The sequence below is a fragment of the Ixodes scapularis genome, unplaced genomic scaffold, assembly GCF_016920785.2.
Source record: "Ixodes scapularis isolate PalLabHiFi unplaced genomic scaffold, ASM1692078v2 PGA_scaffold7__128_contigs__length_106722199, whole genome shotgun sequence".
NCBI lineage: Eukaryota > Metazoa > Arthropoda > Arachnida > Ixodida > Ixodidae > Ixodes > Ixodes scapularis.
The window spans coordinates 91993809-92010536 of NW_024609882.1; the positions used below are offsets into that span (position 1 = coordinate 91993809).

At 46.8% G+C, this 16728-nt stretch overlaps 1 protein-coding gene across 1 annotated transcript in view; it reads left to right on the top strand.

The window, feature by feature from the left end:
* Window positions 1-16728, top strand: part of LOC8035293 (zinc finger CCCH domain-containing protein 11B) — a 130489-nt gene that overhangs the window by 14288 nt on the left and 99473 nt on the right. The window contains exons 2-5 of the mRNA XM_029985626.4: window positions 247-394; window positions 1307-1472; window positions 7134-7386; window positions 11033-11185. Coding sequence (XP_029841486.3) covers window positions 1407-1472; window positions 7134-7386; window positions 11033-11185 — 472 coding nt within the window. The 5' untranslated portion in view covers window positions 247-394; window positions 1307-1406. The remainder of the gene's footprint in view (window positions 1-246; window positions 395-1306; window positions 1473-7133; window positions 7387-11032; window positions 11186-16728) is intronic.

Here is a 16728-nt window from a genome sequence, read left to right on the forward strand (position 1 = left end):
AGAGCTTTCAGCACACCAGCAACGCCGTCACGAGTTTAAACGGCGGGCGGCAGCGAATGCGGCGTCTTGTGCAGCCTCCGGCGAGGTCGCCGCACATGCAGGACTAGTTTCCCCCAACGCAATGCAGCAGCCGTGGCACGGTCAGACCGGGCCGAGATCGACCAGTTTTCAAGTGTTGGTGCGCGTGCCGCGAGGCCTTTCTTTGTGCCCCGTGCATTGACGGTGCCTGCCACAACCGTCTTGCAGGCTGCCCAACCCTGATGCGTGCTGGTGGCGACTAGGATGTCCTCTCCCGGCCGGCTGCCGTGCCCTCGCCACTCTTCGTCCTTCGTCGTGCCCGGACTGTAAGGCGGTGCCCCTTCCTGGGGTAGCACAAGGGAACACACTCTGCTCGGTGGGTAATCGAAGCGCCTGTGGAAGCTTGTGCTTGTGCCGTTTCAGGAATGTGTACTATATACCGGAATAGACGACTCGTGGTATGTTGCTGCAATGACAGAAGGTGGTGTGTTCCTGCCACGTCAAATGACCTACCCAAAGACATTAACCTATCCCATAGAATGCAAACAGAGCAAGTTCTGCCTTTCTCCATCTGGTAGAGTTAAAATATATGTGTTTCATGTTGGTTATTTCTAAAAAAAATGATTCGGTTTTGTAAATTTGTAATATTTTTTATGTAATTTGTACTTAGGTTTCGTTATATTTCATAGAATGTCAGTTTCTGTGCTATGTGCATTTTTTTTTAACTCTATATGTTTGCATGTACTTGCGATAGTTCTAAATTATTGCTGTGTTGATGCGTAATTTCATTTGTGTTTTATGCCTGTTTATTGAAAGCTGCGAAATCGCTGTCGGGTTGCACATACAGGCGTAGTACGCCTAAGTGGGCCAGTGTTTGCAATTTTTTGCGAATAAACTTCATTTTTATTTTTAGGTAGAAATGTAGGGGGTCTGTCCCCATACTTTTCCCCAGGATTGTACAGTTAGACCGTGTGCTTTTTTCGGGTCTATTAAAGATATCCCTTTCTTCGATGCAACCGCAACAAAGATTGTCTGGGTTTGGCGCAGAACCGAAGGGGTGCATAGCAGCTGGAAAAATTGTGCATAAAAAGCGATAGAGTAAGTCATTTGAAGGTTGCGAGAGCTACATTATTAGTACGAGGCTCGTCGGTGTGTACGGTAAAATTGTAAATTTTGGGGAGGCAAGTCGTTCACACTCTCGTAGCCTAGGAGGAACTGATGGGCCCCACCGTACGCACCGATCAATGCGAGTTGACCCTCCCACGGCGTGGCGTCTCTCTCGTTGCAGAGGAGGAGCGAGGTGGCAGCGTCTAGTTGAGGGATTGGAACCAGGTTTGAGCGTGACTGGGGAAGAAGCCCAAAGCCCGAGGTAGCACCAAGCAAAAGTGATGGCTGCCAACCATGACAGGAAGAATGACGACTGCTACTTTTACTTTTACTCGACGTGCACCAAGGTGAGTGGGATCGCCCCTCTTCCCTCTCTTCCTCGCAAAAATTGGAAAGCCTACGGTGGATGACCGGACGGGAACCGCGGGGCGCACCTCTCGAATGTGCGGCCTCCGGCACACGCTCGGTGCCCTTTGCCGTGCTCTGGTTTCGGTCTGGCACTTGCAAAGAACCAAAACTCTTTCCCTGCCAGTTTATGCCTCGAGCAGTTCCATATTTTTACTTTATTAAAAATGTATTCGACGCTGTAGCAAAATATTGATTGGGTAGTCTTTCGACACTATACGCTCCGTGTGGGAACTATAGGGGGCGCTTTGAAAAGCGCGCGTAGCGCCGCTAGCGGAGGAGCTGGCGTTTGACAGTGAGGCGCGCTCAGCAGCCTGCGGCGCCTTTTCGCGTGCGAAGCTGTGGCGGCGGAAGCGCGCAAGGACGGAAGTTTTGCTTTTTGAGCCGATAAGTTGAGGGTGACGTTGCATGAGTGCTGGGGCAGATTTAAGAAGGGTATTTAGCTGTTCTCTGCTTCTTATATATTAAGTTTGAGTCGGTATTAGAAATAATTCCTTTAGTTGCGGTCGAAAAAGGGGCTTGAGCAATTTTCCGAAAAAGCAAGACGGCCGCCACCATAATTGCTCTCAGTGGGAAATTTGTTTCGCTCGTCGCTGTAAATGTAAAGCTGCTGGGACGATTATATTTCGAGGCGAGTGAGATGTCCACTAAGTTTGTGCACTAAGTGGGCCAAGTTTTATTAAGGCAGCAGGTGTGAGGGTTATGGTTTGAACGAATAAAGCTCTCAGGAATATCCAATATTGGACCAAAAATGTTGTGTTATAACCGGGCTGTGCGAAGTGCAGATTTGGGTACACAGGTTCTTGGACATGACCGTAACTTGACACAACAGTTATAATACCAAAAATAGGTGGCATAGGGAAACCAGGTGGAAAATTGGGTTGGGCGGCGTATCTGAAGGGAAAACGGTTTTGACCGTGAAAGGGCTCTCAAGAGTATACCACGTGTCGTGGGAGATGGAGACTGTACAGGTAGGAAGGGACTAAGTGCACTGTACTTCCATTTGAAACAACTTTGCGAAAGGTAGCTTCAAAGCCGAGAAAACCAAGTTGCCGGCCAACACATGGTTTGACCGTCAAAGGCTTTTGCGGTCAGCTGTTGTATAGTAATCTTGTTGAGCGAGGTGCTGATTTTTGGCACACAGGCACTTTGACAACCGCAACTTGACAAAACACTTACTATGCCTAAAAGAGGTGGCATAGTTTAACCAGGTGGAAATATTTTTGGGCAGCGTAACTAAATGGGAACCGGTTTTGACCGTCAAAGGCTGTCAAGAGAATACCACTCATCATGGCCGGGAGGTGCACACTTTACAGGTAGGATTAGGAAGGGACCAGTGGAACGGTACTTCCAGTTCGAATAACTTTGCAATAAATGGCTCTAAAGCCGAGAAAAAAAAAATTGTTGTCTACAAGACTCGGGGTGTCAGCGTTTCCACATCCAAAAGGAGGCTGATCAAAAAAAGAAAGGACACCAGATAAACTTCCATACTCAAACATCAATTGTCCAGTGATTCCAAGTTTTATTGTAGTTTTCCTTAGATTCATATTTGTCACTTTTTGTACCGTCTGAATCTTTCTTCATGGAGTACAGACCGCGTGCCACACTAGTCCGGAAATATCATAGACACGTACGATGGGGACGAAACTTTTTTCGTGGGCATTCCTTCAACGAAATTCGCACTGCATACGCGCGAGTGTGGGATGGCATCTCAGTTCGAGCTGAAATATGTAGGCGTTACTGGTACGAAAACGAACGCAGAGTGCAAAGCGGCAGTGTAGAATATGTCAGCCGTGCCGACACAGTGGCAGGCATGATCGGGAGACCAAATTTCTCGAGTCGTACGGCACGGGTCCATCGTTGTCACTGTCCCACAAAACATCGGCGAGGTGAAAAACTGTGAAACTTCGTTTCCACGAGATACGACGTTTAACTATTGGAGCACTTAACCACGCAGCAGTTCATGCTGTTAACCAGCGCAGCCGCACCGCTCCGACTTCACTGCGTACCTATGCGCGCGGCGTGGTTTCGTTTCGCAGAGGCTCTCACTGCCTACCTTCGGCAACGGCCGCGCGGCGGCGCGCCGGTCGCGTCGCACGGAGTGTATAGTATATCGTTTGGCAAAAGAAACAATATTTTTGGGGGCTGTCAGTGTCCCTCTAAGAAGGGACATTAACCTAAATGTCGAAGTTTTTTGAAAATTTTAATTTTTTAACTCGGGTTTTCATTTTCAGAAACTAATTACACACCCTTATACTAAATTTGATAACCATATGCCAAATAGTTACGTTGATATAAAATATTTTCAATACCTTATGGGCAGTAAAAAAGTGAATGCATTTTTTTCGGTTCCACTTTTTGCTGTAAATTTCATTGGAAACAATCTTTTGTTCCAAAGTAAAAGTATACATGGGTTGCACTGATGCCACATCGCATACTTTTCACCACCGTGTAAGAGGAGGAGAAGGAAGCTGCTTTCGTTAGAAATTTGAGTAACTGGTTAATTTTCTATAATTTTTTGGGAGGAGAATAGTGACGCCTGTGCAAACCCCGGGGGCACAAAAGATGATCCTAATAAGAGGGGAGCTCCTTCTTGCCCTCTTCTCTGGTGGTCATCAAAGCGCTCTTTGAATGACGTCCCATGCAAACCATCTGCGTTCTGGTAAAACTATCAAGATTTTCCTCAAAGGGTAACTCCGGTCCACATTTTCGATTTTGGGATTATGACTGTTTTTAGTGCAGTCAGCGTCCCTGAATTGCAAGGTGGATTTTTTTTCTCATTATTGTGCGTAGTTTTAAAGATATCGACGCCTCAAAGTTTTGTTTGGGGTACGACCGACAAAACTGAAACTAGCCGCTCGAGGCCCCGGCAACGCTAGAAATCAGTCGCTATGTGGACGTGACGTCAGGATTGTTCTCGTTCAACGAGTACGCAGGCCGAGCGGCACCTACCTCTGTTGTGCTAGCCGTCTAAGGGTAGGAGGTGAGCTGATTTTGTTTTAATTCTGTATGCGTGGTAGTTATCCAGCATATGTAGCTTGAGTTAGTGCGTATACCCAAAAGCTAGCGACTGAAAAACCCGTGGATTCGTATAATGCCGTACTCGGCGGCCGCTGCCGTGCGTGCGCTATGCCGTACTTGGCGCTTGTATACCCATAGGCTAGTGATTGGAAAACCCATGAACTCGTACGGTGCCGTACTTGGTGGCTGTCGCGGTGTGTGCGGTTTTCTGTACTCGCCTAAATTGTCATCGGGGCTCCGTGGATGGAGCGGCGTTGCTCTACGCCGCGCTGCCAGTGACTTACATTATTGGGGGCCCTCTTGCTTTCGCGCTGCGGGTCAGTCCCAGGACAGAAAGCTTTGAGGCTCTCCGGCGCGGGCCACGGCGCCCGAACACACGTATGCTGGGCTGTTCAAGTCTGTTTTTTCGGCCTAATAGCTTCATTTAATAGATTTTTTAACAAAGAGGGGCACAGTGATGGAAGTGCTGCGCCAATTGCGCCAAATTGCGCCAAGGACGCAATCCTGCTACATGTAGCGCCAAATTGTCATTTTACCGAAGAATTCCGCCATGCCTGCGCCGAGAGGAGATGTAGCAATAAAAAGATAAAAATTGAAGTCTTATCAGAGCGCGTGGCGGTACCGCGGTATTTTGCGCTCCGCAACTGTTACGCAAACCGAAACTGCGAGGGCGCATTATCATCATCATCATTGAAAAGAACAACGTTAGCAACATCTGAGACCAAAGCCGCAGAGGCTAAGCGAAAAGCCATCCCACTGAGCAGCCTATTAAAAAAAAAAAAAAAAAGCAAAGCCGAGTTTGTGGATGTTTTTAATGTTGGCCCGCCCTGTTCCCGTGCGCTAGCTACCAGCAAAGTCAAAGCTAGCGCGAGCCCAATGCTCTGTGCATTCCTGACTCGCGCGTGGGCTCGTGCAGTGTGGGCACTGTTACGGGCTCCATGCGCGCGCTTGTAGCTTCGGCTGCGCTCGCACCGAAGCTGAAACGAAGTATAGTTCAGTTGCACCAAACTCTGGATGTAGTGCTGGTAAAGCCTCACCGTCCTTTTTGAAGCACAAAGCACTGCGCGACTCGCGCGACTGCGGTGTCTGCTCCGCGGGTGTCGCTTCTCTGCAGCGCGTCGGTGCATACCAAGGAGCGCACTCAACGGGTTAACTCGCCGTGATCCGATCGTGACTTCGCCAGCACATCGAAAATGAATCGGAATTGTTGAAGCGAATATCAGATACCGCGATATTTGAAGCTGCTGCCCGAAAGACAACTCTAATCTGAACTAAAACATTCCACAACAGTGAGGGTCGTTAGATGCTGCTGCAGATACCTTGAAAGAACTGCAGGCTGATAAAACTAAATATCCTGTACCATCAGAACTCAGTGTGACATATTTAATTGTACTTTTTTTTCTGATGGGCAGATAAACTTTATTTAAAAAAAAAAATTTGTGTTTACTTTGTTGAATTTTATATATCCTATCTTAAAAAGGCGACAGGCGCTGTGTTCCAATAATAGAGATGGGCTTTATATAGCAATGCAGCATTATTTCACTTTCAAGTAATATGCCAACATATGCCGGACCCTGCTCCAAAAGGGCCACTACCTGCTCCAAAACAACATTTCGCCTGCTACAAGGCCTGCTCCAAAAGGTCAAATGACACTTCCATCACTGGGGGCACATCTTGTGCGAGTCCGTAAAAGTGTCGTAGAGAGCTGAAAGTTTGCACGATACACTACATCTGAAGTTGAATCTCCCCTGCAAATATCATTCCGATCACTTGAGCAGTTCAGAAGTTGCATCTCTAGCCAGTGTCCCCCCTTAACAAGAGCCAAGTCAATCTTCATTACTGGCATACCATTGTTTCTAGGCTGGAGGAACTTTCAATGTTTGCAGAAAGCAGGGTAGGCACCCGTGTCTCTGAGGAAGGGGCTTGTACACATTTTACGGCATGCTTTTAGGGTTAAGCTCTTTTATACAAATGAAAAATAACTAAGCACAGCCCGTGCAAATGCTCCAGAACGGATTTTGCAGGAATCGGCACCGTGTTCTGGGCCTTCCTCCATCAAGCTGCCATTCGAAGATTTATCGCTGAATCCGCAGCGAAACGCAGCAACGCGTTGGCAATGCCTGTCTCGCACGAAGCGCAGTCGCTTGTTTACATGGGGTCTTTGCCGGTTCAGTCAGTGTTTTCGTTTTCTCACCGCTACCAAGATGGCGGACGTAGTTCTCAGTACGGTACTTACTGCATGGCACTCTACATTTCACATATGGTCTTTTAGAATTTGTTTGTCGATTCAGAAAATTTGTAAAATTGAGTCGCTGAACCGTAGGGAGTACCATGGGATAGGAATTTCAAAAATATACTGCATAAAATATGTATCGTAAGAAAATTAAAAAAATGCTGCACAGAATTTTGTAGAATGTGCCGTATAGAATACCATACCGGACCACCACCGAAGTAATCTTTCCCTACTTCCTCCCTGGCGTATGTCTCGGATAATTTCAAATGTTCTTTCTTTGCACTCTGGTTCCGCGTTGCTGCGTCCCCCTCGCGCTTGCACATTGCTTGACGTCCCTGTGCGGGTGCAGGGGGACGACTGCCCCTTCCGGCACTGCGAAGCAGCCCTGGGCACGGAGACGGTGTGCCCGGCCTGGAAGGAGGGCAACTGCCTCAAGAAGACCTGCAAGTTCCGGCACATGGAGAGCAGGAAGAACCGGTCCCAGATCCCCTGCTACTGGGAGAACCAGCCCAGCGGCTGCCGCAAGCCCCACTGCGTGTTCCTGCACAGTCGGCCGAGGGCGGCCATTCCGGACGTGCTGGGCCAGCAGCGGGCACAGGGCTGTGAGTCCTCCTCTCTCTCCTCCCTCTCTGGGCCTTGCCATGCTTTTTTCCTGCCGTATCTTGGCAGGGAGCGAACGGCTTCCTCGAGCCAATGAGAATGACTGGAGGCAAAGCGCGTGGCAGCCCTTACCGATAGTATGGGGGCAAGAGCGTAACCGAAGCTGTTGGAATAGAGGGCAGGAGGAACTTTTCGCTTACCCCTGCCTTCTTTTGCGTGTGTCAGACCTCACATTTGTACCTCCCCGGAAGAGTCGCTAGAAATAATTACGAAAGCGGCTTTTTTTCTTTTCCCGCTGTGGCTTCAACAGCATTGCAAGCAACTAGTGAGATGGGGCAGAGTTGTATGTCTCCCTCCGACGCGCTGGTCGTCAGACTGTTTATGGGATGCTACCGGCAAAGTGCCAGCTGAACGTCGAGATTATTGCGGGGCGGCAAATAATCCGGTTATTACGCGGTGAATTTTAATTGCCGTATTTACACCGTTGTAAGTCAACAAGATTGTAAGTCCAATCGGAGGCTTTTGAGTGAGGCTGTTTCAGCAGTTTGCTTTGCTCCAATATGTGAATCACAATTCCCATTTACGCAGATGAAAGAAAAGTAATTGCAAAGCGAGCGGACGGAATGACGCCGTGCTACGGGTACAGCCGGCTGGACCCATAGTGAACTAAGAGGTTTCCTATACTGCAGCTGTTTCGGCTTTGTTAGCAATGCAATGCTTCAGTTCTGGTTATAAGTCGGCCCCCCCCCCCCTCCCTAAGTTCAGGTTCTCAAAAATTAAAAACGGTTCGACCTACAGCCGTGTGAATACGGTAGCTTTGCTCGGTAAATTGTGCTGGACCGCTGGGGTCAGGGGTATTTGGCCCATGGTAAAATGGTTCAGTGGGCTATCTTCTGTCCAGAAACAGGCTACAGCATACTAAACTGAACTCACTAATTTGTAACACTAACTTTTCAAATTTTTAAGCAATTCAAGAACTTGCTTATCATTTTCATTTTTAAAGAGCGACGTTTGGATAAGTTCTGCCGAGTTTACAGTTTTGTAAGTAACTGCCCCGAAACGGTAGATGTGGTACTGGATAAAATCTTGTGAAGTCCAGGTTTCCTTTTTGTGTCTACTACCCTTTACAGACTCTTGAAACTCTAATATTATTTCGTGGTTGCTTTAACAGAGTCGTCCGACACCACTTTCTTTTCTGAACTGGAAACTTCTCCTTATTGGAAGGGGCTGGATGAAGAACCTTCCTTCTTTAACCGTTGCACCTTAAGGGCAGTGTACACTTTGCTCTCTCCACTCTTATTTCCACCTTCCCCATATCTTCTCAGTTAGTGGAGGAGGGCTCTGAGAGGATTGTCTTCCTTGCAGCAAACAGTCTGCTTGCCATTCTTCGACAACGGTGCTTAATTTTGGGGCAAAGGAGCTGCCAGTCTAGGTAGCAAGTGTTCCCTGGAGTAGGGAAGTTTCAGAACCTATGGGTAATGGCACTGCACGTCTAAGAATTGGGACCCTCTAAATAGATCAGAATCATCATTGTTTATTGCCCTATTTACTCGCATAATGAACACTTTTTTTTTCCGAAAAATTGACACCTATTTGGGGGGTGCATTAATTACGCGGGGTAAAAATTTTTGCATTTACACACTTTGTGCGAATGTCATTTTAGGTGCCAGTATGACATGACAGGGTACTGTGGCAGGTCTCCTCTGACAAAGGCGCTCCCGTGGCTGGTCATGGGTGCATCACAGTAACCATGCTCTTTTTCTACGGTGCTTTTGGCATGCCTTTTAAGAAAAAGCGCGTTACATAGCTCACTGAGCACTGAGACGATACAATTGTTCTTAGGCCTAACCACTTTTACAATATCGCTGCCCAAAAGTGGATCACAGGGAACGGCGTGTTTGGTGACATCAATACATCTAAAGCACGAAGTACGTCCAGGGCTGGGCAATTTCTCAATCCCAGCTTCGCTAGGCGTGTGCTCCGCTCAGTTTCACGGTTGATCCTTTCCGCAACCACGCAATTGCAGCCATTACGAGAATGGCTTGGCTTGACTTGGCCTGGCCAAGTCAAGACTGGCCAGTTTCGCCAAAATCGGTGTCCAAAACTACATGTGCATTACAATCAAAAACCAAACTGAAACTTCAATAATCGGTATAAGGTGGCTACCCCATCGCCATCGTGACCGCTTGTTTACATTCGCCATTTTAGTGTGCGTCTCACGCGGATGCGTTCGCGTCTACAGACTAATGTTTCCCTGCCGTTTTAAGATGGAAAATCGGAAGAAATTTCACTAGGAGATTTTATTCAAATAAAAGGCTATCACGCTGGCAGGAAAAGATAACGGAGCAACAATGCGTGGCCTCGCAATCCCAGTGACCCAAGGAGCTCGCAAAGTGCTGTTTGGAAGACAACTCTCTCAGGGGTGATAGTCGCGCACTCGAACAAGCGCAAAAGCAAGGATTGCCTCTGTGGAAAGTGAAGAACCATGGTCGGACTCTGGCAACAGTGACTAGTGCACAGTGTTTGTTTTTAAGTTGGCGTGCGTTTCATAAAATCTGTTCTATGAGGTGTATGTTCAATCATCGTTATTTACCTGCTTGGTAGAATCGGCAGCAATTTACTTTTTGAATATCTAAAAACTAAATCTGCCCGCGCATTAGAATTGGGGGCGCGTTAGAATCGTGCAAACACTGTGATTGAGGAGTTAGAAAAATTGGCATATTAAATAAACAACTTGACTTTATGTTTAAGCAATCTTAGAAACGCCGTCAATAATGCCTTGCTTTAGGTTACGCCTCGGCTTGCGTTCGGTCACTTTTTATTACCTCGAGAATCGCCGCTTTCCTTTCTAGCAATATGGTGGAGTACTTTTCACGCCCCTTGGCGACACTTCACGGTGGCGGAAGAACCACTACGTCCAAGCCAACGCAGTCTGAAAACATGATTTACCGAAATGAGAGGCGAGAGTCCACGATTGCAGAGTGGCGAACGAGTGTAGCAAAATGGTAACAGTGATGATGAAAAGGGTACACAGCCAGAGAAAATAAAAAAGTTGTAGCGTGGCATCGCCTAGCGGTAGGAGAACTTGGCAGAAGTTGCACTGCCGAACCAAGCCAATCCACGTGCAGCCAACATAGAATCTAAAATGGCTAACATAGAATCTAAAATGGCAGCTTCTAGGCGGCATTTCCCGCCGATTGCTTGCAACGGTTTTGTTAAAAAAATCGAACCTTCGGACTTCAAGCTGTCCGAAACGTCAGCCATGAATACATATCATTTCTATCGGGTCACGGTTCCTTTGTTAGGTCCACAATATTGAAAGTGTCCGAATTATCGGTCAGCGACCAATTGTTCGAGTCGCCGTTGTCCCTTGCGCTAACTTAGCTCTCCGACGTACGGGTGTACGAGAATTCAAACAACTCGAGGCCGGCACATGCAGAAGATGAATACGGAAAGGGCAGGCTTGGCATTTGTTCCAGTCGAGCACAATCTTCCGCAGAGGCTGCCCCGGTGCCTCCGCGACGCGAGCACTTTGCTCTTGCTCGCCTCTCCCTCTCTCTGTCCGCCGCTCACATCTCTCTCCTCCTTTCTCTCCCTCCGTCTCTTTCCTCTCTCTCTTTCTCTCTCGGTCTTGGGGCGGTGGTGCAGTGATTTTGCCCGTGCCCGCTCCAGTCGTAGCGTCGCCCGCGGAGGCAGCAGCGGCCGCGGCAGCCATGGTGGTGGCGGCGGGACCCAAGCAGCCCGACCTGACGGCCACTCTGCCCCAAGCCATCGAGCCGGTCGTGGTCAACTTTGACGAAGGTTAGTGCACTTTGTCCTCTCCCTCCCTCGTCGCCTCGAGCCGCGGTCGGGCCACAAATACGCCGTGGAAAGGACTGCCTGCATACGCCGTTAGAGGCATGTTTCTTGTAAGACAATCCCGCGACGTTGGTCATGCAACAACTGCTCGCAGACGTTTTCGTGGCATGTGTCCGCACAAAGCAAACGTGCCTGTGGCAAACAGTGTGTCTTCTTTTTGGTGTTTGAGCAGTGTGGCACGGCTTTAGAGGAACCCTAAACTTCAGCGAAATTTTTCTTTTAATCTCGAGTGTTTAGACTACTACTTTTTTCTCGAGTATGTTGCTAAATAAAGTTTGCACACAAAGAAAGAAGTTTTTTTATCTTCATATTTCTTGCTAGACTTGCTTCAGCAAATTCGAAATGGGGTTCGATATTATGGTTTCTCGAATCTGGAACATGTTTCAAAATTGCTCCTAATTCAAAATTGCTTTCAGACATAAATATTCAATATTTTACTTTTTCTTTCTTTCTTTTCTTTTAGTGAATTGATTGGAGACATGTATACTATCTGGGCATAGAGAAAAAGAATAATTTCAGAGTGCAGTGTTTCTTTTAAAACTGGTTCAGACATTTCCGTTTGAGCAGACGGGGAATAGCAACTTCTCACATTCAACTGCAACGCATTGCGCCGACCCCTGTTGTCGTAGCAACCATCTCGTAAGCAGTCGCAAGTAGTTGTGACCCAGTAAATCAGTGAGACAAATGCCTGATCCAGCTTTTACGCTTCGAGGGGGGGTGGGTAGAGAGAGCTCTGGTACGGAGAGTAATTTGGTTGTCCGCACCTGCTTGCATACGCATCTGCGAATAAAAATGTTGCGTCGACAGTTTGGATGAAATTTTGGGGATCGTCGTACCCTACCTGCAATTGTAATCTACTAACTGGATGTGCGTCACATTTTTTTTTTTCAAAAGATTTTCAGTGATGAAAGCACTGTGCCAAATTGTGCCATGAACGAAAGTCTGCTACATCTTGTGCCAAAATTCTATTTTTGCTAAGAATTGCATTGAGATTGTCTTAAAGAAAACAAAACATAGAAACAATTTAATATTCGTCGACTCTATTATCGAGAGAAGTAGGAAGAAATGAAAATGGTACAGACATATTTTACGGCGTCTCTACTCACCTACTCTAACATACAACTACGAACACTCGTACTAAAAGCGTGTCACGGGGCGTTCGCTGCACTTGATTGCTTTAGTCAATGAAAGAACACCCGCAGGAAGATGGACGAATGCCATGATGTTGCTCTTTGACACTCTAGGTGGGTCCCATTGGTTCATATTGTCGGCTGAGAGTTTAATTACGGCAGTGATGCGATTGCTGCACCAAAGTGCTTACCCTGTCACATCCTACATTTTACCAAAATCTGGGGAATTTGTGCAAATGCTGCACCAAAACATAATTTCGATTGAATAATACTGAAAATATAATAGCTCGGGCCTCTCTATTCGGCCGAACCGTTACCATATGCTCACGAGTTTTTTCGGAACTTTTGATTATTGTCTCAAATTATGTACAATTCAATCGCTTTTTGTATGAAGGACTTACAGTACTCGGATGTTTCACAATAATGCTCATGTTTGTTGTGTGTTCTACTGGAGGCAATTAGCCTCGTTGAGTGCGCTTTTTACCGCGCAGTGGTGTACTCAGTGATGTGATTGCTGCGCCAATTGCGCCAAACTGCACCAAGGGGCTAACCCTGCTACATCCTGCTATATTTTGCCAAAATATGGGTAATCTGCTCCAAAGAACCAATTTTGGTCGCCTTTCTAAACCGAAACTAAACTGAGCACCTCAATGGAGCACGCGTGAACTAGGTGGTGCAAAGGGCCGCCTGACACAAAGTACCCTGCATCAATTGTTTATCCGGTCTTGCATGGATCTTCCCGCTATGTCGTGCTGCAAACTCTCGTCTCGCATTTTTTTTTTTTTTTTTTTTTTAAATTTTAAAGATGGGTTTGTGTGGACGGACGCCCTGACGCTAATGTGCTGGGGTACCAGCCATGCCGTCATGCTATGAAACGAAACCACTTTTTTTGCGTAGCGGGAGTTACTTTGTGAGCTAAAGCACTCTCTCCTGAAAGCAACGGCCGTGGGAAAACTATTTGGTCCCTGCCTTTTCGTCACCGTAGTCGCGCGACGTCGGGTGTTGCCGTCCCCACGTCGCTGCAGATATAACGCTTCCTAAAATGAAACTTAAGAACCAGCACATGTTCAACATTCCTGTTCTTGTTGAATACACTACTACAAAAATTTCTCTAGCTCAAAGACTGGTGTGTCAAGGTATAGATTACCTAGGTTTCTTTCGGTAGGCTTTCTTTCGAGAGGAACCCCAGTATGTGAAAAATCGGCCGCGAATGAAAGTTGAAGAAAAGTGAGGTAAAGCGAAAAATGCCATGTTGGCGCTGAACCCGCACAGCGTGCTTGTTTGTATCTAGTTCAGTCGTTGCGCAAAGCGCTCCAAGAACTTTTTAGCCCTAACTCGCAATGTCTTGCATCAATGTGCTCAGGTTCTTTTTTTTTTTTTTTTCCTGTGTGTTTAGCTTGTACCTTGCCTGTTGGCCTGGCAAGCGCGTGCCACTGGACTGTTTCTTGTCGTATGTTGGACAGTTACATTTTGTATACAGTATAGACCACTTACAACGTAACCACTTATAGTGCAGGACCGAGTATAACGTGGCTTTTTTAAACCATCGGTTCGCCTCCCATAGAACTCCATGTAATTACATACCACTTAAAATGCAGGCTCGCGAAGGGAAATACCGGTTATAGTGCGCTTTCTGGAACAGCGCGCCGACCGGCGGAGCGAGCACGCTTCCCTGTGCGACACTAGATAACGGCACTTGACGGCGCCACGGCGATAGCTGCAAGCGGCACTAGCGGGGCAAGGAGGTTGCTCGAAGAACCGAGCAGAAGCGAAGAGAGAGGCTTCAGTTGCCATAGCGACGGAGGGACGCACGCACGTGTCGTTCACGTGCGTGCGTCCCTCCGCTGCGCTGGAAACCACGACCAGAGTTGGTCGTGTTGGAAACAACCGCAACGACAGACCAATCGCAGGTCGAGGAAAAGTGTTCGCGCGCGTTGCATGCCGGTCGCGGGCCGGCTGCTTCTATCCGCAAACATGGCGTCGGTTGTGATCGTCGACGTAGACGGCGTTCGTTCCGCGTAAAAGCGCTATCCTTGACTGTGAATTTTCGTTGTGTGTTGCTATGATAACCCAGCACGTACTAGAAGGGAAGATCCACCTACTCGTGCGGCGATGTTGTGGCGGCACTCTCAAGACGGCAGAAACGCCCGTGTCGTCGTGTTTGTTTACTTCGACTACAGTGGTGCTTTCTAAGCATTTGTGTTTTCGAACATCGCCCGGATTTCTTATTTAGAGCATTTCATGCCTGTGCTCAAGTTGAAGGTATTACTGGCGCGTACCGTATAAAGGATGCGAATTTTCACGCGTTTTTATCACCGGAGAAAAGTGGTTAGGGTTAGCAATCCTGAACGCTCGCAACGTCAGTCCGCAACCCGCGACGCCGTTAAAAGGCTGCACTAGGCAAAAGTCGCTCATTTCTTTCAAAATGTGTGACACACTTGAGAGAGAAGTGTACTAGTCTGTTGAAATAAAAACTTTCCTCAAACTAAGCTTTATTTTTCATCTAGTAATATAAAATAAATTGTAAGTTGTCTCATGGCATGTATTTTGGCCTGAAAAATTGATGTTTTGGTTATAATGCGCTACCGCTTATAGTGCGGATTTTTGAGACTCCCGCGACATACGTTATATGCGGTCTACACTGTACAATTTTGGGAACCACTTGGCGACTGAGCGGCGTGGCAGGGTTTCTATCGAACAGCCATCTCTGCTCGCGCGACAATTTCGCATTGCACTGCAGTTGTTACGTGTTTCATCCTTTGGAGACTACTTTCATTTATTTTATCAGTAGTCAACCTAATACCGTGCTATTTACTACTAAGCTAATCATTTTCAAATCAATTTTAATATGTGCACTATGGTACATATATTTGTATCATTTAACTGAAGCACTGCAAAATGTGTCACGTCACTGGCATTTCAGTTACATGTTAAGACTCCCAGGTGGTCTAACTTGAGTATAATTTGTTTATTGCGGCAAGCAGTGTGTCCTTCGTTTGTCCAGCACTTCAAACGGATATTTTTATTTTTCTAAGAATGTCTGCTCCAAAAGTCACTTGCTGCTCTAAAACACTGTTTTAGCTGCTCCAAAAGCCACTTTTGCTGCTCCAAAACACTGTTTTGGCTGCTCCAAAGGGTGCTCCAAAACGGCTTAGGCCAATCACATCACTGTGTACTGCAAAGAAGCAACAACCGCAGAGTAGGCATAGTGATTTTGAGTGTCTTGCTTCGCTGCAGCATACTGCCATGCTAAGGACAATGCATGCCTCCAGAGCGAGACGCGAAACAATCAGGCTCGTATATATGATAGACTGCTATATCCTGGCGGTACATTTTTTAGTTTAAAGCAGGGTGTCGAACCGGAACCGAACCGAAAACCAGAACCGAACCGGTATTTTTTCCGGAACTGAACCCGAACCCGAACCGTTGTATTGTTATTGCGATGAACCCGAACCGGAACTGAACCGGAAAAAAAATAACGGTTACCGGCTCATGTCGAAACGGTTCGGCCACGCGCTGTTGACAATGAATGTGCTATCAATGCCATTTGTTTTTTAAGTGCCGTCAACTGAAACACACCTCGCTTACATATTTTTCCACTCACTCAGTCTTAGGAATATAAACGCTGCATCCATGAATCTTGACAAACGCTGCATCCATGAATCTTGACATAGGAACCAGTATTGCGCTGGTCGCGGCTTGCACGGAAGAAAAAAAATTGAAAGCCTGTACAAAAAAAAAAAAAAAAAAAAAAAATTGCGTCACGGGATTTTATTTTTTTGCAATCTCGTAAATCCTAAATGCTGCTGTGTGCTCATTTCATAACACGTTTCTAGAACGCGCGAGTTCTTGAAGCTTGCTTCCATCGGAATGAGAAAAGAAAAGGCTGTGGAGTTTGATAATGTTTGAGGGAGAGAAAGAAATTTTATTTACAGTTGAAATGAACATTCATGAATTATATCTGCCTCTTTGCTGCCCCAACCACCGGTCAGAGTATATCGAGCGATGAAGTGTCAAGATTTACATGCCGTATTTTTTCGTACCGGAAACTCTATAAATGTGGGGAAAAAAAACAGGGATACAAACCGTAGTCGCTCGCGGAGAAGCGACTAGGGTTTGTATTATTTTGATGTTGCAATTTGTCATTTATAATTTCCGAACCGGTTTGCGGATCAAATTAATCGAACCGGAACTGAACCGGAACAAAATTAATTTACCTGAACCTGAACCGTAACCGAACCCGTATTTTTTTCGCTTCGACACACTGGTTTAAAGTTTAGCGGTGATACTTTGGTATTACAAGTACATTTGTGTGCACTCCTTTGTATGTTTTATTATTTATGCCAACTCATTTGT